At 64.6% G+C, this 21,285-nt stretch overlaps 1 protein-coding gene across 1 annotated transcript; it reads left to right on the top strand.

The window, feature by feature from the left end:
- The first annotated feature begins 11,133 nt into the window (after positions 1–11,133).
- LOC142827534 (uncharacterized) lies at positions 11,134–18,206 on the top strand. The gene is made up of 5 exons (XM_075923137.1): positions 11,134–11,882; positions 14,409–14,454; positions 14,648–14,702; positions 15,425–15,526; positions 16,448–18,206. The coding sequence occupies exons 1-5, from the start codon at positions 11,766–11,768 to the stop codon at positions 18,204–18,206; spliced, it is 2,079 nt and encodes a 692-aa protein (XP_075779252.1). The 5' UTR covers positions 11,134–11,765.
- Positions 18,207–21,285: the final 3,079 nt, after the last annotated feature.

Genomic DNA, 21,285 nt, shown 5'->3' with positions numbered 1-21,285 from the left:
CACCTGGTCTCCTCCAGCTCCCCCCCCCTGAACATCTCCCAGCCGCCGTGCGGCACCGACTCCCCATCCCGTCCCTTGGGCTGGACTCTGGCCCCCCCTTGATACGGCGCTGGGGGGTGGGACCCATCACTGCACTGTCTGCTCTCTGCTGGGGGGGGGGCAGCTACAGCCGGCTCGTGGCCCTGGCCTCTCTCACCCGTCCCTTCAGCAGGGGTGGGGAGTGGGGGGCCCCAGCTTAGGGGGTGCAGAGTGGGGGGGCCCAGGTTAGGGGGTGAGGATTGGGGGGCCCCAAGATGGGGGTGCGGATCCCCAGGTTAGGGGGTGCAGAGTGGGGGGCCCCAGGTTAGGGGGTGGGGATTTCCAGGTTAGGGGGTGCAGAGTGGGGGGCCCAGGTTAGGGGGTGGGGAGTGGGGGGGCCCAGGTTAGGGCGTGCAGGGTGGGGATCCCCAGGTTAGGGGGTGGGGAGTGGGGGGGCCCAGGTTAGGGGGTGGGGAGTGGGGGGGCCCAGTTTAGGGCGTGCAGGGTGGGGATCCCCAGCTTAGGGGGTGCAGAGTGGGGGGCCCCAGTTTAGGGGGTGAGGATTGGGGGGCCCCAGGATGGGGGTGGGGGGGTCCAGGTTAGGGGGTGCAGGGTGGGGATCCCCAGGTTAGGGGGTGGGGAGTGGGGGGCCCAGGTTAGGGGGTGCAGGGTGGGGATCCCCAGCTTAGGGGGTGGGGCGCACAGGGGCTGGGCTCGCCTTGCTGCTCCCTGTGCTGAGCAGTGACCCCCCCCCCCCCCAACAGCGCCAGGCAGGTTCATCGGGCAGGACCCTCCCCGGACCTGGGAACCCTAAAACCGGAGCCCTGAGGCCACTGACCCCCCCGCCCCCCCCCCCCCCGACTGTCCCCCAGGCCGGTGTCGGGCGGGGCCCGTTTGCTCCAGCAGGAAGTGGGGGGGGGGGCTTAGGGGAGATTTTGCCCCCCCCCCGAGGTTTCCCCATCGAATCCCTCCCGCACGTGCCCCCATCCCCGCGCTGCCGGGTCCGGCCGCCCCTCACCATGGTGCCGGGCGCTGCTCCGCTCCCGGGCGCCTGGCTGCTCGGCGGGGCGGGGCGGGGGCCAGGCCGGGCTGGGAGGGCAGCAGGGCGGTGCCGAGTCACCTGGGAGGGGGCCGCCCCCCGGCCGAGCAGGGCTAATGAGTAACCGCCCTGCCCGGTCCCTGCCCCCGGCCAGAGCCCCTCGGAGCGCCCTGACCCTGGGAGCAAAGGGGGGCAGCCGGGGGGCAGGGTGCTGGGGGGGCAGCCGGGGGGCAGGGTGCTGGTGGGGCAGCCGGGGGGCAGGGTGCTGGGGGGGCAGCGGGGGGCAGGGTGCTGGGGGGGGCAGTCGGGGGCAGGGTGCTGGGGGGGGCAGCCGGGGGGCAGGGTGCTGGGGGGGCAGCCGGGGGCAGGGTGCTGGGGGGCAGCCAGGGGGCAGGGTGCTGGGGGGGGGCAGCCGGGGGCAGGGTGCTGGGGGGGGCAGCCGGGGGCAGGGTGCGGGGGGGGGGGGCAGCCGGGGGGCAGGGTGCTGGGCCGGCTGGCACCGGAGAGCCAGCAACCGGGCACGTCCGGCGGAGCCAGCCCCAGCCTGGCGCTGTCCGGACACGGCTGGGGGGGCGCTGGGCTGGGGCAGACCCTGGGGTGGGGCAGGGATCAGGGGGCCCCCCAGCTCGTTAAGGGACACGCTCTGGGTGCTCCCCCCGGGGCGCTGAGCGCCAGGGACAGCACCTCTGGGCCGGGCTCCTAGCACGTGTGTCCCCCCCGATTCGGGACCGTCCGTGGCAACATCGGGGGGGGGGGTACTGGGAGGGGGCGGCCGCTGGCTCGTTAATTCGCTTCCCCGTGAGCTGCAGACGCCCAGGCCGGACCCCAGGTGCCCAGCTGGGGCCCTGGGAGAAGAGCGGCCGGGGACAGCCGGGCGGGGGCAGGGCGTTCCTCGGGGGTCCGGGGACAAGGAAATGGCTTTGTCCCGCTAGGCCGGGAGTCAGGCTGCCGACGGGGGAGGGGAAAGGGGGCAGGTGCCCTGGGGCCCAGCGACACAGAAGGGCCTGGAGCTCCTGGTCGCTGCCCTTTGAGGGCCGGGGGTATGGGGGGGAAGGGGGGAGGTTTTGGTCGCGCTGAGAGCTTGGGGGGGGGGCACTGTGATCCGGGCAGAGCAGGGGGCCAGCTGCCCCGTCCCACCCCTTCTGGGGGCTCCGGGCAGGCCCGCCCCACGCTGTGCCCAGGGCCTGGTGCGTCTGTCGGCCCCGCTGCCAGGGCGTTTAATGGGGAAGGGCCCAGCCGGCCCCGCCAGCGCCTGCCCTGGAACCGCCGAGTCCGGCCCAGACCTGCTGGCAGGAAGGCGGCTGCTTCGTAGCCAGCTCAGACCTCGCTGGGTCCCGGCAGTGGGCAGCTCCTGCCCCGCCAGGCGGGTTTGCTGGTGTCCGCCAGCCCCATGTCCCTGCCCCGCTGAGCTCGGGCTCCGTCGCTCGTCAGTCCCCCGCGGGTACGTCGGCCTCGCGCCCAGCTCAGCGCCCTTGGCCCAAAGCACCAGCTGGGCCGGGCCCAAGGGCGTCAGAGGCTGCACATCGTGTCCCCGGCAAGTCCCCAGGCCGAGGGCGAAGTGCAGCCAGTGACCCATCGCCCGGGGCGTCGCCTGCCCAGATCACCAGCGCTCCCCCGGCAGACTCAGCGCCGGGGGGTCTGGGCCGTGCAGCAGATCCCCTGGGATCCGCGGACGTGAACTTGCGGCTGCTAAACACGGTGAGGGCTGGTGAGCAACAGGCCCTCTGGCCACAGAGTGTGGGGAGGATGTTCCCCCACGTACCATCCCCCCACCCACGTCCTTCAGCCGTTACCTGGGGGGGCGAGAGGGGAGGTTGGCAGAGGTAACAGCACAGAGACCATCTAGTCTTTTCGTCCAGTGACCAAACCACAGGCTGTAAAAGATCCCAATAGAGCCCAGCTACAAAGCTGCGAGAGAACGAGTGAAGGGCAGGCGGGAGGCTGGCACTACTCTGGGGAGGGCAGAGTTAAGGGTGGTTGGATGGCATCAACATGGAGGGCAGAGCTGAAGGATGTCGGTAGCACTGCTATGGGGGCAGAGTTAAGGGTGGTCCAGTGGTGCTGCTACATAGAGGGGTCTGAATTAAAGGTGGTGGCACCATTGTGGAAAGGGTGAAGTTACAAGTGGGCAGCTGGTGTCACTATGAGGTGGGCAGAGTTAAGGGTGTTTGGATGATGTGTCTATCAGGAGTCAGAGTTAAGGATGCCCAAGTGTCTGAACTGCGATTTCCATACTTTCCCAAGTCTGGGTTTTCTTTTAATCCCACTGCAGTGGGGATCAAGCCCTGAATTCTCTGTGTTTTTAATAGGTGAGGTTTGGTAACAACAGCATCCGTGTAGGGTCTTCTCCCAGGATCCTGTTCAGGGTGAGATGGGCCGTTGTTCACCTCCCAGAGCCTGGTGGGAGATCCGCACACACACTACCTGGAGAGAAACCTTTGCACTCGATTGTTAATGGATGACAAATAGCCCGTGCAGCTGTCCCTTGGGAGGTCCCACGCACCCCCCCCCCCCCAACTGCTGCCTCTGCAAAACCCTCTGCCCCACTGACGGACGCGCTCCAGGGCGTGAATCCCCATCGCTTGGGTCACTCCGGCAGGTTCACACCGGCACAAGATGGCCCTGGCGTTCCCAGCCCCGGTTAAATATTGACTGAGCCCAGCCCGTGTAGCACTGGAATGGAATTTTGTAACTAATAAGTCAGCCATAGCAAAAGGATTGGATCCAACTTAAATCCAAGATGTAGGCCTCACACAAGTCCAGGCCGCTTTGTGATCTTAGCTTCAGCTCTGTCTGATGTGAGCATGTTAAAGTGAAGGGATGGAATATCCTAACACAGAGGGTACGTCTCGACTGGCATGATTTTCCGGAAATGCTTTTAACGGAAAAGTTTTCCGTTAAAAGCATTTTTGGAAAAGCGCGTCTAGATTGGCACGGACGCTTTTCCGGAAAAGCACTTTTTGTGGAAAAGCGTCCGTGGCCAATCTAGACGCGCTTTTCCGCAAAAAAGTCCCGATCGCCATTTTCGTCATCGGGGCTTTTTTGCGGAAAACACTACTGTGCTGTCTACACTGGCCCTTTTGCGCAAAAGTCTTTCGGAAAAAGACTTTTGCCCGAACGGGAGCAGCATAGTATTTTTGGAAAATCACTGACGATCTTACATGAGATCATCAGTGTTCTTGCGGAAATTCAAGCAGCCAGTGTAGACAGCTGGCAAGTTTTTCCGGAAAAGCAGCTGATTTTCCGGAAAAACTGGCCAGTCTAGACACAGCCAGAGTGACGTGAGGGTTAGTAAGGCCGTGTAGCAGATAGAGAGAAGTTTAATGTTGAAAGACTTTGTAACTTTGTGAAAGTGACTAGAAGTCCCCTTTGTTCCATGCTGCAATTCTGTAAATGTATTGTTTGTGTGAATGAGAGAGAGAATGCTTTAGGAGAGATAAGTGTCAAGGCCACGGCATGCTCACACGGTCAGAGGAGAGGCAGAGGACTCAGAAGCACCAAATAATGATCAACTAAGGGTGTGTCTAGACTACAGAGATTTTTCAAAAAAAGTGCCCTTTTTCGAAAAATCTTTACCTGCGTCTAGACCGCTGCCACGCACCTTCGAAAGTAAATCGAAAGAAGGTGGCAGTTTTTCAATCATGGAAAACCTCGTTTTACGAGGAATAACACCATTTTTCGAAAGCGCTCTTTTGGAAAAAGGCGCTATGTAATGCAAACAGGGCTTTTTCAGAAGAGCATCCAGACTGCCTGGGTGCTCTCTTTCGAAAAAGCGGCTTGCTCTTTCGAAAGTACTGGCTGTCGTCTAGACGCTCTTTTTCGAAAGAGGCTTTTTCGAAAGATACTGTCGAAAAAGCCTCTTTCGAAAGAGGCTTGCAGTCTCGACGTAGCCTTAGTGAAAGAACTCAAAAGACACGGGCTAACCGGGCAGACGGACGAACCCTGAAGCTAGAGGCAAGCACCCCTTGACAGGGAACCAATCACAACTTTTGCTGGAAAGACAATACCCCCGAGGGGTCATCGGCACGCTGAGATCAGATGACTGTGAGAACAACGTCTTCCCAATAAGCACATGTCCTAGGAAGATTGATTGTGACGCTGAATGACTGATTAAAGTCTGACAAGGCAAAGTGCATAGACTTGCATGGAGGGAAAGTCCTATAAAGGATGGGGTGTCTTGTATGGGTCCTCCGGTGCTGTCTTGCTAAGATCCGGACTGACATGAACGTCGCACCTGACCTATCTGGCCAATAGACTGGGTAGAGCAACAGACTGGTAACTATTCCATCAGCAGGGGTGTGTGTGTGTGTGTGTGTGTGTGTGTGTGTGTAAATGCATATGCTACTTTGTTGTATTATCAATAAATGTGGCGTGTTGTCTTATCCCCCTGAAAAGATCCTGTGTGCTCCTTGTGAGCATAACACCGGCGGCGAGACGTTTCCAGGTGGCGAGAGCAGCTGGGCAGGAACTGGCCCGTGGGGGGGTCGGGTCTGACCCACACCATTCAGGGCAGCCTGCGGCTCCTCTCACGCCTCGTAGGTCAAAGACTGTGGCCCCCGATGTCGGTATCGGAGCAGCCGCCGCCCACCTCTCCTACAGCTGATCTGTCCCATGGCCAAAGGCCTCCCCACCCCCCTCCGTGTGACCCCTCCGCCAGGGGACCTGGGCTGCCCCTTCGGGGTGTCTGCCCTGCGGGAGAGGCTCAGGCTCGGATCCAGGTTGGAGCCCAAACCCCCTTCCATCACACCCGGATCAGCCAGACTGAGGCCAGCGGGTGTCCTGACCCCGGTCCCAGGACCCTGCCATGGCCAGAGCCCGCGTCCCTTCCCGCCCTGCCCGGAGCAGTGGGACGCAGGCCGAGCCGAGGCAGGTCTGTGCGGTGCAGGACGAACGTGCTCGCACACATGGGCGCTGGGGGAAGGCAGGGCTGGGGGAGGCAACCCCCCAACCTGCCCCCAGCCCGCCCCTAGCCCCGCCCCTTCTGTCCAGACCCCACCCCCACGGGAGCCGAGCCGGCCACGCCCCCACACCACGGGGAGGTGGAGTGGTGCACGTCTCCAGCCTCCCCGGTCCTGGAGCTCAGGGGTGGGGCGCTTGGGGGCAGCAACACTCCCCCCCCCCCCCCGTACATCCACAGTCGGGTTCTGGGGGCGGAGTCTAGAGGGCCAGGCTGGCGGTTTGGGAAGGCAGAGCCTCCCCCTGCCTGTGATACCCACAGCCCTGCCGGTCCGGCCGTGTGACCCGGCCATCGCACACAGGTGCACAAAGCCGTGGGGACGCTCACGCCTGGGCTGGGGCCCACGGAGCCCACGAGGCCGGGACTGGCAGCCCCGAGCGCAGAGCGCAGTGCAGCCGCACCCAGCCCCGCCTGGCCCTTCCCTCCCCCTCCTCCCGGCCACACACGCCCTGAGCCAGCACAGCCCTGCGGCTGCAGCTCAGTCACCCTGTGCACGGCTGTCCAGAGGAGAGTCCCCGCAGTGCGGGTCACAGGCTGCTGCTGTCCAAGGTGCTGGGTTCTCACAAACACGCCGCCCACGGAGAAATGCTCAAGACAGGCCCAGCCTAGAGTCCAGCCGGCCTGCATCCTGCCTGGGACACTGGCCAGCAATGTTCCCTCTCATTTTTCCATACATGTGCGGAATAAAGTTTGTTCTGTGCACCGAGGCATGTGCAGATGTGCACCACCTGGAGAACCCCCTGCTGCCGGCTGTGGGCACTCTGCTCATCACTTGAATCTCTCCTGGGGGACTGCCCAAGTGCCTGGCTTCCGGAGAACACAGCCGGCCAGCACCCACTGCTGCCGGGGAAGGGGTGAGCTGCCTCGCGTGGGCAGCGGTGGGGTTACCCGGCGAAGGGGAATGTCCCCCTTGGGTAGAGATGGGCTCACCCCTGGGAGCCGCTGGCTCGCCAGCCATCTGTGGCCATTCTGAGCAAGGCTCCAACGTTCCCCTGCTGTGACCCCTGGGAGTGTCCCCTGGGGGGCCCTGTCCCACAGGGCTCTGGGCAGGGCTGTGCCCAGGCACGAGGGGAGGAGGGCTCAGAGCAGCCCAGCGCTTGGCACCCTGTGGGGAAGCCTGAGTCCCCTTGGAGGCTGCCGTCCCTCCCGCTCTCTGACACGGCCCAGGGGGTCCGGTGCCCCTCCCACAGCCGGCCGGGGAGGGGGGCAGGCTGGGCCCCTCCTCCAGCGGGGCGGTGAGCACTGAGCGGTGCCCACCTGGATGATGTGGCCAGGCCCCCCGAGAGCCTGCGGCCCCAGCAGGGCAGGCCTGGGTCAGATCCAGCCACCTGGGCCGCCCCAGAGACCTGCCCCCCCCCCACCCCCCCGGCATCCGCTTGTGTCAGTCGGTCAGTTTCAACCTTGGGCTGACGCTGACGGGGGTTGCCACGGCGATGAGCAGGGAACCCCCAGGCCTCGTTCCACGGGCCGGTCCGACGGGTTCTGCTGCCCCCCGACACACGGGCCTGATCTAACCCAGCAGCAGCGAGGGGGGGGCTGCCTCTGCGCGAGGGAAAGGCTTTGTCACTGCAGAGAGGGATTTGGGAAACGGGGGGGGGGAGGAAAGTCTGGTGTTCGCCCCCCCCCCCCGCCCCTTTGAGAGCTGGTGTGCGGACAACTGGGCCCCGGGCTACAGGGAGGTGACACAACCAGCCAGCCAGGGGCCACCCCCCAAGGAGAGGAGACGGCTCTAAGCACCCAGCGGGGCACAGCCGGGGACAGACAATGGGGGAGCATTAAGGCGAAGGGGAAACCACTGAACAACTGGAAGCTGCTAAGAAAACCAGGGAGGGAATTCGGCCTGGCCGTGAGCCACCCGGCCTGGGGGAGGGAAAAGGAGAGCACAGGAGCGGGGGAGGGAGCTTTCCAAAGCAGGCTCTTGGGCCGGTAAGAAATCCCGTATCGGGAGGGGATCTCTGGAGTCTGCTGGGGTCAATCAGCGCCCAAACACGGGGCTCTCTAGGGGGTTTCAGGGCTGAGGAGTTAGCTCTTCCCCTGAGCGACTCCCCAGGGATTCGCAGGGCGCCAGGCTGGCCGGCGACTTTCCAAACAAGGAGTCCGGCTCGTTGGCCAGGAATTCCTACCCCCGGCTCACGCTCCCTGCAGGGCAAGATCCCAAACTCCAGGGTGTTCTGGGAACCGACGGGAAACAGGCAAAGGGCATTTCTGCTGCAGCTCCCACTGGCCCGGCTGACGCTGTGAAGGGGGCAGGCCGACAGGCCCTGCTGCAGACACCCTGAAAAGGAGCGGGGGTGTGGCCCATCTCAGGCAACAGAGCTTGCCAAGGGAGGCCGTGAAGGCAGCAAACGTGACCCCTGCATTGGGGCCCCGTTGCCCGGCCTCGCTGCTGACGGTATCGGGCAGTGCGTTTGGGAAGCCCTCCCCGAGCCAGGCCTCGTCCCTCCGAATGCTTCATGCTCTTGCGCTGATGGGGCCAAAGTGACGTCCAGGGGCAAAGGAGCCGCACGCACAACGGGAAACAAGGGCAACGTCTGCGGGGTCGCCAGGTTCGCCTGTAACGCTAAAACGGAGCAGGCCTGTGACATCGCAGAGACTAACAGCTCCACAGGGCTGCCCTGGGTAGAACCCACGTCACACACGGCTCGCCAGTGACGCCTGGGGGCTACTCGGTGCATGGGAAGAACCCGGCAGTGGCTGGCCTGTTCTCAAATGTTGGATCTCCACCGTTGATTTTTCGTGCCCTTTTTTCTGTACAAACCCAGAACCTGCAAAGACGCCTAGAAACAGACGGGTGCCCTGAAAGCCTGGGGAATAACCCTCCATCACTGAGAAGAGGCCACGCTTCCTGTCAGACACTGGTCATGGATCCGGCGAGCTGCCCCTGGAGCAAGTGACAGAATCATCCTAGAGATGGAAAGGCTGGACGGCTGCCTGACTCCTCTCCCCCCAGAACCCCTCTCTGTCTGAACACAGGGGCTCCGGCTGGGCCAGCTCACCGTGTGACGTCTGCCCTGCCTGTCCATGCAGACTCCACGGAAGACTGGAGAACTGAGCAGCATTATGACATCACAGGTAGATTTGGCCTTTACAACATCCTCTGGCAAGGAGTTCCACAGGTTGACTGGGCACTGACTGAAGTTCATTTTAAACTTGCTGCCTATTAATTTCATTTGGTGACCTCTAGTTCTTATGGTATGAGAAGAAGCAAAGAACACTTCCTTGTTTACTTTCTCAGTCATGATTTTATAGACCTTTATCCTATCCCCCCTTAGGCATCTCTTTTCCAAGCTGAGAAACGTCTGTCTTATTTCTCTCTCCTCATTCGGAAGGTGTTCCATACCCCTAACCCAGGGGTTCTCAAACGTTGTGATTCCGCGACTCCCCTCTAAGTTGATCGCGACCGCCTGGCAGGTTGGAACCCACAGTTTGAGAAACGTGGCCCTAACCTAATAATTTGTATTATCCTTTTCTCAACCTTTTCCAATGCCAATATATCTGTTCTGATCTGGTGCGACTGCATCTGTATGCAGTATTCAAGATGTGGGCGTACCATGCATTTATCTAGGCAATATGATTTCTCTGTCTCCTTCCCTATCCCTTTCTTAATGATTCCCATCATGGGGTATGCCTACACTAGCCCCCCAGTTCGAACTAGAGGACTAGTGTAGACATACCCATGCGGTTTGCTTTATCGTGTGGTCCCCAACACGGTGCTCGCGGGCACCATGGCGTCCGTGGGGGCATTTGTGTGCGCCCGCCAAGTGCTCGGGGCTGGCCTCGCCCCAGGCACGTGGTGCATGCATGGTACTGGAGCCGGCCCCAGGAGCACCGTGGATAGGCTGCCCAGGCTCTGGGCACGCGGTGCTTGGGGCGGGAGCGCCGGCCCCGGGCGTGCAGCACTTGGGGGGGAGCGAGTGCAGCGCTTGGAGGGGGTGCGCAGTGCTTGGGGGTGGGGCGCCGCCCCCAGGCACATGGCACATGGGGGGGTCCCGCCCCTGGGCACGCGGCTATGGGGGGGCCCCACCCCCGGGCGTGCAAGTGTCCCCGCCCTCTGGCGCCCGGTGGGCGAATGGCCACGCCCCCTGGTGCCCGGCAACCTCAAATGATTGGGGACCACTGCTTTATCGGCTGTTGCTGCACATTGAGTGGATAGATTCAAAGAGCTTTCCACAGTGACTCCAAGATCTGTCTCCCACGTGGTCACAGCTAACGTGGACCCCAGCCTTTGAGACGTACTTTGGAGTTTTGCCCCCCAATGTGCGTTACTTTGCATTTATCAACACAGAATTTCATCTGCCATTCTGGGTCCCAGTTCTGTGAGGTCCCTTTGTAGCTCTTTGCAGTCTACTTTGGACTCAACTACCTCGGGCAGTTTTAGAGCATCTACAGCTTTTGCCACCTCTCTGCTAACCCCTTTCTCCAGACCATTTATAAACAGCTTGAATAGGGTTGGTCCAGCACAGACCCCTGTGGGATCCCTCTAGTTACCTCTGTCCACTCTGAAAACTGCCCATTTCTTCCTACCCCTTGTTTCCTGTCTTCTAACCGGTGACCAGCCCGGGAGAGAACCGTCCCCTTATCCCAGGTCAGCTCCCTTTGCTCAAGAGCTTTTGGGGAGGGACCTTGTCAAAGGCTTCCTGACCGTCGCAGTGTGTCAGCATGCTGCCTGGCCGTCAGGGGCTTGTCCTCTTCCCCACAGGGACATGGGGAGATGGGGCAGGTAACTCGTGCTGAGGCCTGACAGGAACTCAGATACACCCCCGCGAGGAACTCATGTTCATAATGACACCCCTGAGCCAGCAGCCTCTCAGGTCACAGGGCCACGCGTGTAACTTCCCCACTGCCATGGGAAGAGCCCGAAATACCCACCCCACCCCACAGCAGTGTAGTGACTGTGACCTCTCACTTTGCATGCGCCGTGGCCAGTTGATAGTCCCCCGAGGTCCACGCTCTGAGGTGCTGGTCCTGGCTCTGCTACTGTCCTGATGGGCGGCCTTGAGCAAGTCACTGCCCTGCATGGTGCCTCAGTTTCCCCTCATCAACACTGCCGACCTCCTTTGTAAAATGTGTTAAAAACTGCTGCTGGGAAGCATTAGATAAGGAATGAGGATTCTTACGATCCCGTGATATGGGAGAACCTCGGCTTTATTTTATTTTATAGCCAATCTCAGGCCCTGTTGGTTGCAAAGAGAAGTTGCAAAAGCCCCTCCAGGCTCAGACCCCAGCAGGCACATGAAGCGTCCTGGAGCCGAGATGCGTTTTCTTTCCCCCCATTCTGAAGCCAATGGCATGATTTGGGGGTGCGGGGGGAGCTCCTGGTCTGGACTGCTGGGCTGGCAGTGCCAGGCTCATTGCTCTGCCCTCAGAGCTCCAGGGGACTCAGGTCAGGGCTGCGTCTCGCCCCAGGCTGGGAGACTCTGCCTGAGTCACAGGGTCTGTGAATCCCCCAAGCAGGGAAAGTTCCTTTGCCCAGGGACTCGAGGGCCATAGAGACCCAGGGTTTCCCTGGGAGCCCGACAGCCTCTCTCCTGCCCTGCTCTGAGCTCAGCAGCTCAGCTCCCTTGGGGCGCTGCCCCGCCCCCTCTCCTGAGCCAATCACAGCAGTGACAGCTCACAGGCTGGGGGAGATGACGGGGGGCAGCCCCATTCTGACCTCGAGAGGCGACATCAGCGCCTGCCCGATGCCAGAGCATCAGACGGAGCCTGGCTCCTTGTTGCAGGCTTGAGCGTGTCTCTGACGCTCTGTCTGCGATGGGGGGCGTGAGTTCCCTCCTCCTCCATCTGAACTCCGCCTCCTGCCTGCCGGTCCTGAGACTCGCGCTGCTGTTTCTCGCCTTCTACGCCGCGATGAGGCTCGCCAGACCAGAGGTAAGAGGGAAGGTGGGGAGGCTGGACGCAGGAACCAGCCAGAAGGGTTTTGAAACCAGCAGGCCTGGATTGTCGACACCCAAGAGTCCTGAAAGAGCTGGCTCAGGCGGTCCATGGCCCAGGGGGGTGAATTTTTACTACATCTGGGGTTCCAGAGGGAATTCCAGGAGACTGAGAAAGGGCCAAAGTTGTGTCAATATTCAAACAAGGACAAGCGATTGACCCGGGTTTTGATAGGCCTGGTAGTCAAAAATACCGGAGAAGCTGGGCTGGGATTCTATCAGTAAAGAATTCAAGGACAGGAATATAGTTCCAGGCAATTTAAAGGGTTAATGGAAAATGGGTCCCAACAAATAAACCTGATTTCATTTTTGGCTGAGATGACACGTTTGGCCAAACCCTGACTTTTGGAAAGTGTCGTTTTTCAGAGTCCTATTTCACTAGGCGGGTGGGAAGCCCTGGGATGGGTTCCCTAGGGAGGATGGAATCTCCATCCCTAGAGGTGTTTAAGTCCCAGCTGGACCAAGCCCTGGCTGGGTTGATTGAGTTGGATTGGTCCTGCCTGGGGCAGGGGGCTGGACTCGATGCCTCCTGAGGTCTCTTCCAGCTCTATGGTTCTCTGATCCTAAGGACAGAGGGGCCCCCGGTGAACTCCCAGTCTGATCCCCGGCGTGGCACCCGCTAAACACTCCCCCAGATAATTCCCAGAGCAGGGCGATTATCGACATGCCCAGTCTTGCTTTTAAAAATGGCCCGCTATGGAGAATCCCCCGCGACCCCTGGTAAATGATTCCCATGGTTAATTACTCTGCCTGTTAAAAATCAACCCCTTGGTTCTAGTCCGCTTTGTCTGGCTTCAGCTTCCGGCCCTTGGGCCATGTTGGACCTTGCTCTGCAGGGCTGAGCAGCCCAGTTGTAATTCTCCGGTCCCCTTGCGGTGTGTAAAGACTTTTAATCAGACCTCCCCGGAACCTCTTTGGCCTCTTTCAGCTGCAGACCGAGCGCCTAGAGTCTCGCCCTGGAAGGCAGGTTTCCTGTCCCTTCGGGCATTCGTAGGGCTCCTCGGAGCCCTCTGCCGTTATCGACATCCGCCCTAGTGCCAGACGCCAGGGCTGGGGCAGGATTCCCGCGGCCGCTCCAGGGCCAGATGCTGACGTCAGATAACCGGCCTGCTCACTAGTGTCTATGGCTGGGCAGCAAATCTCAGGCTGCAGCAGATGGACTAGTGACCCGAGGCGGCCGGCGGGCGACTCGTGCTGGGGGCAGGGCGGTGCTACAGCGAGCCCCGGAGAGAGGATGTGGCGAACGGGGCCCATCCGAACACACCGTGTTTCCGTACCGCCCAGCGCGGAGTCACCCCCGAGCGCACTCAGCGTTGGGTGGAACCGACTGGGCTGCACATTCAACCGCTTTCCTGCGCCCCCTTCGGCTGGATGGATTCGGAGTCTGGTGGGCAGCCCTGGCTCCAGACAGATCCCCGGGACCTGCTGTTTGCCTCTCTGCATTCCCCCCCATAGCCCCCCCCCGTCTCCATCCCCCCCCCCTCCCGGTCCCTGTCTTCCGCCAGTCACTGATCCCTGCAGGTGTGTCTAGACTGCCGGCAGAGGGATGCAGCGTAGGCAGGTTGACACTGCAAATGAGGCAGGGATTTAAATATCCCATGCCTAATTTGCATAAAAATGGCTGCCGTGTTTTGCCGACTCAGCACTTTGTCGGTCCAGAGTGGAGAAAGAAAGCCTTTTCCCGCACACGGTGCTTATGCTGCAGCCGCCTCTCTCCAGCCCGATGTGATGTTGGGGGGCATCTTGCTGGTTGCTAGGCTTGGGCTGCCCCCTACTGGCTCTGGCCCTGAGCACGGCCCAGCAGGGGGGCCAGACACTGCCCTGACTGGTTCGGGGGGGGGGGGCACAAAGGAAGTACGTGGGGGGAGGAAGAGTTAGCTTGGAGCTGGAAACATGCTGGAGCCGCCTAGGGAGGGGGCTTGGAGACGAGGGCCCCAGGCACCGGCCTTCAGGGATCTGGGGCATCCCAGCCCCCCCCCCCCAATGCCACCTCACGCCTGTGCTGGGCTGTATTCTGGAAAATCAAGAACCCCCTCTCTGTTCCGCTGGCTGCTGGAGACTGTTCTGTCTGCTCCGGGGGTGCAGAATCGGGGGACCCCAACTGCGCCCTCACACCTGAGTCACAGGCCCCCTTCCAGCTGGACTCGCCCGGCCTGGCCCCGCCCCAGCCCCACTGGCCCGAAGGGTTCTCTGCCGGCTCCCTCCTGCAAGGCTTAGAAACGCCGCCGGCTCTGGGCACCCGCAGTGGCAGCTTCTCCAGGCCCTGGATTGTCCATGGCAGCCCGTGTGGTTGTGTTGGGTGGCCTGTGTCGGCTGCAGGCGGCCATGCTGTGCCCTGGTGCAGCACTTCCCACTAGGGACTGCTGCCCAGGGCCCCGTGGCTCTCCCCTGGCGCAGGGCTCACTGCCCGCCCAGCCTCACTGCCTCGCTCCTGACCCGGCTGCTTTCTCTCTGCGTGTGGCAGGCCCCGCCGAGGAGGACGAGGCGCAGACCCCGACAGGCGCTGAAGGGTAAGTCCCCGACCCCCCAGCTGTGGTGGCCGACGTGGGCCCCATGCCACGCAGAGCGGGTCTGGTCCCTCCGTGCCTGGAGTGGTGCCAGGGCTCTGGCTGGGCTCTGGTCACAGGCCGCCCCAGACCACGGGGCTCGGGAGAGCCAGGTCTCCAGGCCGCCCAGTGTCTCTCTATGTCTCACTTCTGGCAGCTTCTGGATGCAGTGAGGAGCAGCTGGAGGGGGCCTGTCAATCCCCAGGGACATGGTGAGCAAGGCCCCCCAAAACCCTGCCTGGCCCAGGCCCCTCCTCTGGACTGGCCTCCTGCATTTCCCCCCACCCAGCCCCTCTCTGCCCTGACCGATGGGCCAGGAGAGCCGTTATCTCCTCGGGAATCGTTCCCAGGAGCCATCTCCAACCCCCCCCAGGCACCGCACAGTGGTTCATTCCCATCCTCTCGCACCATGCTGCCAATGAGAGGGGGGGTAGATTGTGTGGACTGGACTGGCCCATGTTCCCTTGCCAAGGGGGGAGAAAATGCCTCGTGGGAGCAGCCCCGTGCACACAGGGGCGTGCGGCGGAGAGGCCTTTCTGGCACCGTGGGCAGGGCGAGGTCGCAGACCGTTCAGGGTGAGGGGACAGGGCAGCTTTGTGTAACGCCCCTTCCCAGCAGCATTTCAAACCGGGACCCTCATCCCTGCAGCAGAAAGCAGAGGTGGCTCCATTACTTGGTAGCGGTAGTAGGCCGTTATCCTCGATGCTAACACTCTGCTGTCGCAGGGACAGGAGCCATGCTGCCAGCAGGGTACGTGCTCACCTTGTCGGCACTAGCCCGGGCTCACCTCCCAGTCCAGCCACCCCCTCGCCAGCACCAGCCAGGCTCGACTCTACCTCCCTGCGGAAGGGGCAGGAGACTTTCAGAGCCGCCCCGGATAAGTGCGGGTCTGCGGCCGGGCCTGCCCTCAGCGCTCTGCTCTCTCTGTCCCCAGCTGCCACGTGCCGCTGGAGACGCTCACCCTGGCTCGCGGCCTCCGGCTTGTGGAGGAGAGGATCCAGGACGTGGCCAGGCACCTGGAGGAAGTGCTGATACCGTAAGGCAATGCAGGGGGGCACCAGACTCGGGGCTGCTGGGGGGGATGGTGGGGGAGTGAATGCAGAGGGGAGGGGGCAGGGAAAACCAGACACTCCCGGATCCTAAGATAGCAGGGAAAAGCCCCTAAGAGGCTTTCGCTTCCCCGGCCAGGGACCCCTGAGGGCCCATCCGCAGCGCAAGGCAAAGACACAGGCGAGGGCTGGGAGCGGATCCAACCCGTCCGCACAGCAACGTCCCCGGCAGGCGGCTGTCTGGAGCCGTCCCCTGCTCCCCGCGATGGACACCGACCGCGCGGCAGCCCGAGGGGGTGTCTGCCCCACCGCACTGGCAGGGGAGGTGGCCGGGCGGGCTAGGCACACCACAGGCTGCCTCTGGAGGAAGAGCCCAGCGCCGGGAAGGGATGGCAGGCCGGCCCAGCTGGGCAGGAGCAGGCTGGGCAGAGAAAGCCAGGGAGCTGGTGACAGAGAGGGGCTGCTAGGAACAGCGGCACATCCCATGACATGCCCCAGCCATGGCGCATCAACTGGGGTCAAACCCAGGACGTTCAGGCCCATCGCACAGACCTCCCCCGAGGGAGAAACTCCATTGACTGGTAGCAGTAGTAGGTTGTGTGTGTGTGTGTGTGTGTGTGTGTGTGTGTGTGTGTGTGTGTCTCTCTCTCACACACACACACACACACACACACTTTTTATTAGCCAATCTTTCTATTAGAATCGCGCGAGGCCCCCAGCCACGCTAGGCCCGTGTGCTAGGGGCTGTACGTGTGCCTGCGGGGAAGGTTATAGACCCAGTGCTGCCTTTTCCCCTCTCAGCGCTGTTACCCAGCTGATTGCCGTGGGGCAGCGTGTGGGGCGCCACCCCCCTGAGTCCCCTCCACCCACACGCCGCCTCCCCTCTGCCCATCTGCTCTCTCCCGCAGGCCCAGCGTGAGCACGCTCGCCGGGAGCTCGCTCTCCTCTTCCTCCTGGGACTCCAGCTCCTCCGTCCCCTGCGGGTCCAGCTGCGTTGCCCTGCGCGAAGCCTCCCAGCGCTGGTCGCTGTCCCTCTGCCGCGCGGGGGAGACCGTGTCTGTCGTGGGCTGGGAAGGCCCCTCGCGTCCCACCCCACCCCCGCCTCTCCCCAGGCCTCGTGTCCCGAGCCGGCGAGACCGTCCGGAGCAGCCCGCGGGTCGGGCCCAGCCGTCGGCCCCTGCCTTCGACTCCAGCCTCCACCACGAGCACCTGGCGAGCCAGCCGGGAGCGCTCACCCTGTCCACGGAGTCGCTGGCCCAGGTGGCCCCCAGCCGCCCCGCTGGGCCCCCGCCGGAGGGACACCCCGCGGAGATGTTCGTCCCGAGCAGGGTGCCCCGCCCGGGCCGTGCTGCGTGGGAGGAGCCGGACCGTCCTGCGTGGGAGGAGCTGGAGCATCCTGGGCGCACAGGGAGAACCCAGCAAGAGCAGGACTTCCCAGCCCCCCGGAAGCCCCCCAGGCCTCTCCTGCCTCCAGCACCACAACCCCCCACCCCAGGGCAGCCAGTGCTGGGGGGGCGGGACACCGAGCAGCCGTGGGACTTACTCCCAGCTCCGCCCACCCGTGGATTTCCAGCACAGCTCCCCCCGCCCCCGAGAGCCGACTCTAGACCCCGACGTGGCCAAGGGAGCCAGGAGCCCTGTGTCTGCCCCACGGGGCCCCCGCCCCCAAAGGCCCCCAGGGCTGTGCCAGCCCCTGACCCCAGCCCGGCCAGGCGCGTGTCCACGGTGGCGGCCAAGTTGCAGGGCCACGTGGCCCAGAAATGCCTGGAGATCCAAAGAAAGGCGTTTCCGCGGCTGGTGGGCGAGTCGCACAGAAGCGCCGCCTTTCCCGGAGAGCCCATCCTGGCCTGGCCGCCCCAGCCCCCTGGAGAGCCGGGGGAGGGCGGGGCGGCAGCATCCCCAGCGAGGGGGCGGGCCCCAGCCCCCCCTCTCAGCCCCCCCGGAAGGCGAATGCAGCTCGCCACGCGATGGGGGCTGCCCCCCCCGGCCCCAGAGCCGCCGGCAAAGCCGCCTCCCCCCGTCCCAGCCCGGAGAGCTGGCCCGGAGCCCGGAGAGATGGAGACCGATCTCCTGCTGGCCACGCAGGAGCGGGGGAGGCCCGACGCCCCGTGGAAGGCCCGGGGGGGGCAGCCGGGCCCCGGGGCCCCCGCCCTGCGCCTGGAGGCCCCGGGTCGAGGTGGTTCTCCGCCGCGGGGAGCTGCGCTTCCTGCGGAGAGACACCAGGAAGCGGCTGGAGCTCCACCTGGTCAAGCTGCAGGTGCAGCAGAGATGGGGGCTGCCCCGGAGGGTGCAGGATTCCCGGGGGGAGTTCACGGCGCCCGTCCCGGGGCAGAGCGGCCGGCTGTCTCCTCCGCACGGCGGGGGCGTGGCGCCGGATCTCTCGCCGCCCTCCTGGAAGGCTCAGTCCGGTCACCGGCCTGCCGGGGCCCCCGCCGAGAGGGGGATGGAGGCACCGGCCCTGCCCGCGGACACAAGGCGGCAGCTGGCCCGGTTGTACTCCCGGAAGTATCCGGGGGCCGCGAGAGGGGGGGAACCCCCAGCCCATCGCCCAGCGTGGCAGACCCAGGGGCAAAGCGCCGGCTCCTCGGGCTCCCGGCGCCCCCCAACGCCGGGGACGGGCGGCAGCGATGGCGCGGCAGGCGGCCGGGCGAGCCCCGAGCCCTGTGACCTGCGGGCGGGGGCGGCTCCGACATCGCCCCCTCCGGGGCCCGACGGGACAGAGCAGACGCTCACGGCGACTCTCCACGTCCCCCGGAGCGCGGCCGGCGCCGCAGGGAGCGGGGAGACGCTGGAGCCGCACGTGGAGAGGAAGGGGGTCTCCGGAGAAGGCCTGAGGCCGGGGAGAGGGGCAGGCCAAGACCGTGCAGCTCTGCCCAGGAGCCCAGACCCCCAGGCTGCCCCCGAGCCCCCCGGCTCCTGGCAGCGCACAAGCGCCACCCTCGCCGCGCTGGTCGCCGGGCAGGTCGCGCACCACCTGCAGCTCCGGCGCCTGATGGGGGTGCTGAGCAGCGCCAGGCCCGGGGCAGGACACGTCTCGGCCGGCCCGCCCCCCGGAGCAGCGGGGAGTCACAAATCGCGGGGGACTCAAGTCTCGGGGGAGCTGCTTGGCCTCCGGGACGCGGCGGCTCCACCCGGGCTCCACGGGACGGCGCCTCCCGGTGTCTGCAGGGACCAGCCCCGCGCCCGAGTCTGCCGCAAGTGCAAGAAGCGGCGCCGGAGACCCGCCGGCTCGGCCGGGGCCGACTCGCCCAGAAGACCCCCTGGGGTCCCCCCGCGCGGGGCTCCGGGAGACGCGGGCCCCGCGTCCAGCCTCGGCGTGCCGGTGATGTGGCTCCTGCCCGCCGGCAGACGGGCGCGGGGCGGGAAGGGGAGAAAGGCTCCCGGCAGGCTCCCGACCACGGTGTCCGTGGCCACCAGCACGACCGGGCTTTCGCCAGCGGGGCCGGTAGCACCGGGCAGCCCCGAGGGCTCCCCCCCGCAGGCCTCCGGCCCGAGGCCGCCCTCCCCGGCGAGGAGCAGAGCCCCGTGTCTCAGGCGGCTCCTCGCCTGCCTCAAGCGAACCCTCTCCACGCTGCGGAGCAAAGTGCGGGCCCGGCCGCCCCCCGGCGCGCGCCGAACCCCCCGGCGCTGAGTCCCCGAAGCCGCCTCCTGCCCCGACGGCCCCCCCCGCCCCCTCCCGGCGATGGACGAGCCGGGCCGCGGACACCTGTGGATCCGAGACTCTGCCTCGTTCGGCTCGGCCACAAGAGTGAATAAAAGCGGCGGCGTGTGGAGAGAAACAGCAAATCCTCTCGTGGGCAGCCACTGCCCTGGCGCTAGAAACCCAGCGGTGCGGGGAATGTGCGTGTGTGCGCGCGTGCGTGTGCGTGTGTGTGTGTGCGTGCGTGTGTGTGTGTGCGGGTGTGTGCGCGCGTGCGTGTGGGTGTGTGCGGGTGTGTGGGGGGGTGTGTGCGTGTGCGCGTGTGCGTGTGTGTGCGCGCGTGTGCATGTGGGTGTGTGCGTGTGTGTGCGCGCGTGCGTGTGGGTGTGTGTGGGGGGGTGTGTGCGTGTGCGTGTGTGCGTGTGTGTGCACGCGTGTGCATGTGGGTGTGTGCGTGTGTGTGCGCGCGCGTGTGGGTGTGCGTGTGTGCGCGCGGGTCGGTGTGTGGGGGGGGTGTGTGCGTGCGTGTGCGTGTGTGCGCGCGCGTGTGCATGTGGGTGTGTGCGTGTGTGTGTGTGTGTGCGCGCGCGCGTGTGGGTGTGCGTGTGCGCGCGGGTGTGTGTGTGTGGGGGGGTGTGTGCGTGCGTGTGCGTGTGTGCGCGCGCGTGTGCATGTGGGTGTGTGCGTGTGTGTGTGTGTGCACGCGCGTGTGGGTGTGCGTGTGTGCGCGCGGGTGTGTGTGTGTGTGCGGGTGTGTGTGGGGGGGTGCGTGTGTGTGCGTGTGGGTGTGTGTGTGTGCGGGTGTGTGTGCGGGTGTGTGTGTGTGTGTGTGCGCGCGTGCGTGTGGGTGTGTGTGCGGGTGTGTGTGTGTGTGCGGGTGTGTGTGTGCGGGTGTGTGCGCGCGTGCGTGTGGGTGTGTGTGCGGGTGTGTGGGGGAGTGTGTGCGTGTGTGCGTGTGTGTGCGTGTGTGTGCGCGCGTGTGCATGTGGGTGTGTGCGTGTGTGTGTGCGCGCGCGTGTGGGTGTGCGTGTGTGCGCGCGGGTGTGTGTGTGTGTGCGGGTGTGTGGGGGTGTGTGTGCGTGTGCGTGTGTGTGCGCGCGCGTGTGCATGTGGGTGTGTGCGTGTGTGTGTGTGCGCGCGCGTGTGGGTGTGCGCGCGCGTGTGGGTGTGTGTGCGGGTGTGTGGGGGGGTGCGCGTGTGTGCGTGTGTGTGCGTGTGCGTGTGTGTGCGCGCGTGTGCATGTGGGTGTGTGCGTGTGTGTGCATGCGGGGGGGGGGGCTGCCCCAGAGATGTGTCTATGGGAGGGTGGCAACCCGGGGGCTCCGGGGCGCTTGGTTTGGACAAGGCTCAGAAGCGACAGGTACTGGTAGATAACGGGCTGGGCTTTCCTGGGGCGAGGGGGGGGCTGGGATCCTCCCGGTGGGGGACACAAGACCAGAGGGAGGATGGGGCAGGCAGGCAGGGCCCAAAGGGGGGAGATGGGGAGATCTGCTACTGACCCAGGGGAGGGGCCTCCAAATGGAGTTTCGTCACCCCCAAATTCCCCGCTGCCCTGCCCAGCAGCCGAGCGGCCATGGGGCCGAGGGGCAGGAAGATACCCACGGCCGAGCGGCCATGGGGCCGAGGGGCAGGAAGACACCCACGGCCGAGCGGCCATGGGGCCGAGGGGCAGGAAGATACCCACGGCCGAGCGGCCATGGGGCCGAGGGGCAGGAAGACACCCACGGCCGAGCGGCCATGGGGCCGAGGGGCAGGAAGATACCCACGGCTGAGCGGAGGCTCGGTGTGAGGACTGGCTCTCTGGGGCCAGGGCCACGCTCCAGAAAGCAGAGACCTCAGGACCTGAGGCTGGATGATCGAGGTGCCCTGCAGCGTCGACCCCAGCCACTGTGCCCGGTTTCCATCGCTTTCCCGGGCCCGTGGGGCTGGGTTCCCGCAGGCCGGGACCGGAGCAAGGCCAGTACGGGGGCAGGAGGGGCAGGTTCCCAGCGGCAGGGAACAGGAGGGGGCAGAGGGGCTGGAGAGAAGGGCAGGTACCGTCCCCGCAGGACTCCTGGGCCATGGGCGGGCAGCAGCCCCTGGTGCCAGCTGCCGAGATGGTTGGGG

This window comes from Pelodiscus sinensis, chromosome 3 (assembly GCF_049634645.1).
Source record: "Pelodiscus sinensis isolate JC-2024 chromosome 3, ASM4963464v1, whole genome shotgun sequence".
NCBI lineage: Eukaryota > Metazoa > Chordata > Testudines > Trionychidae > Pelodiscus > Pelodiscus sinensis.
The sequence above is the reverse complement of the archived record's forward strand: the minus strand, read 5'-3'. Positions and strand labels throughout refer to the sequence as shown.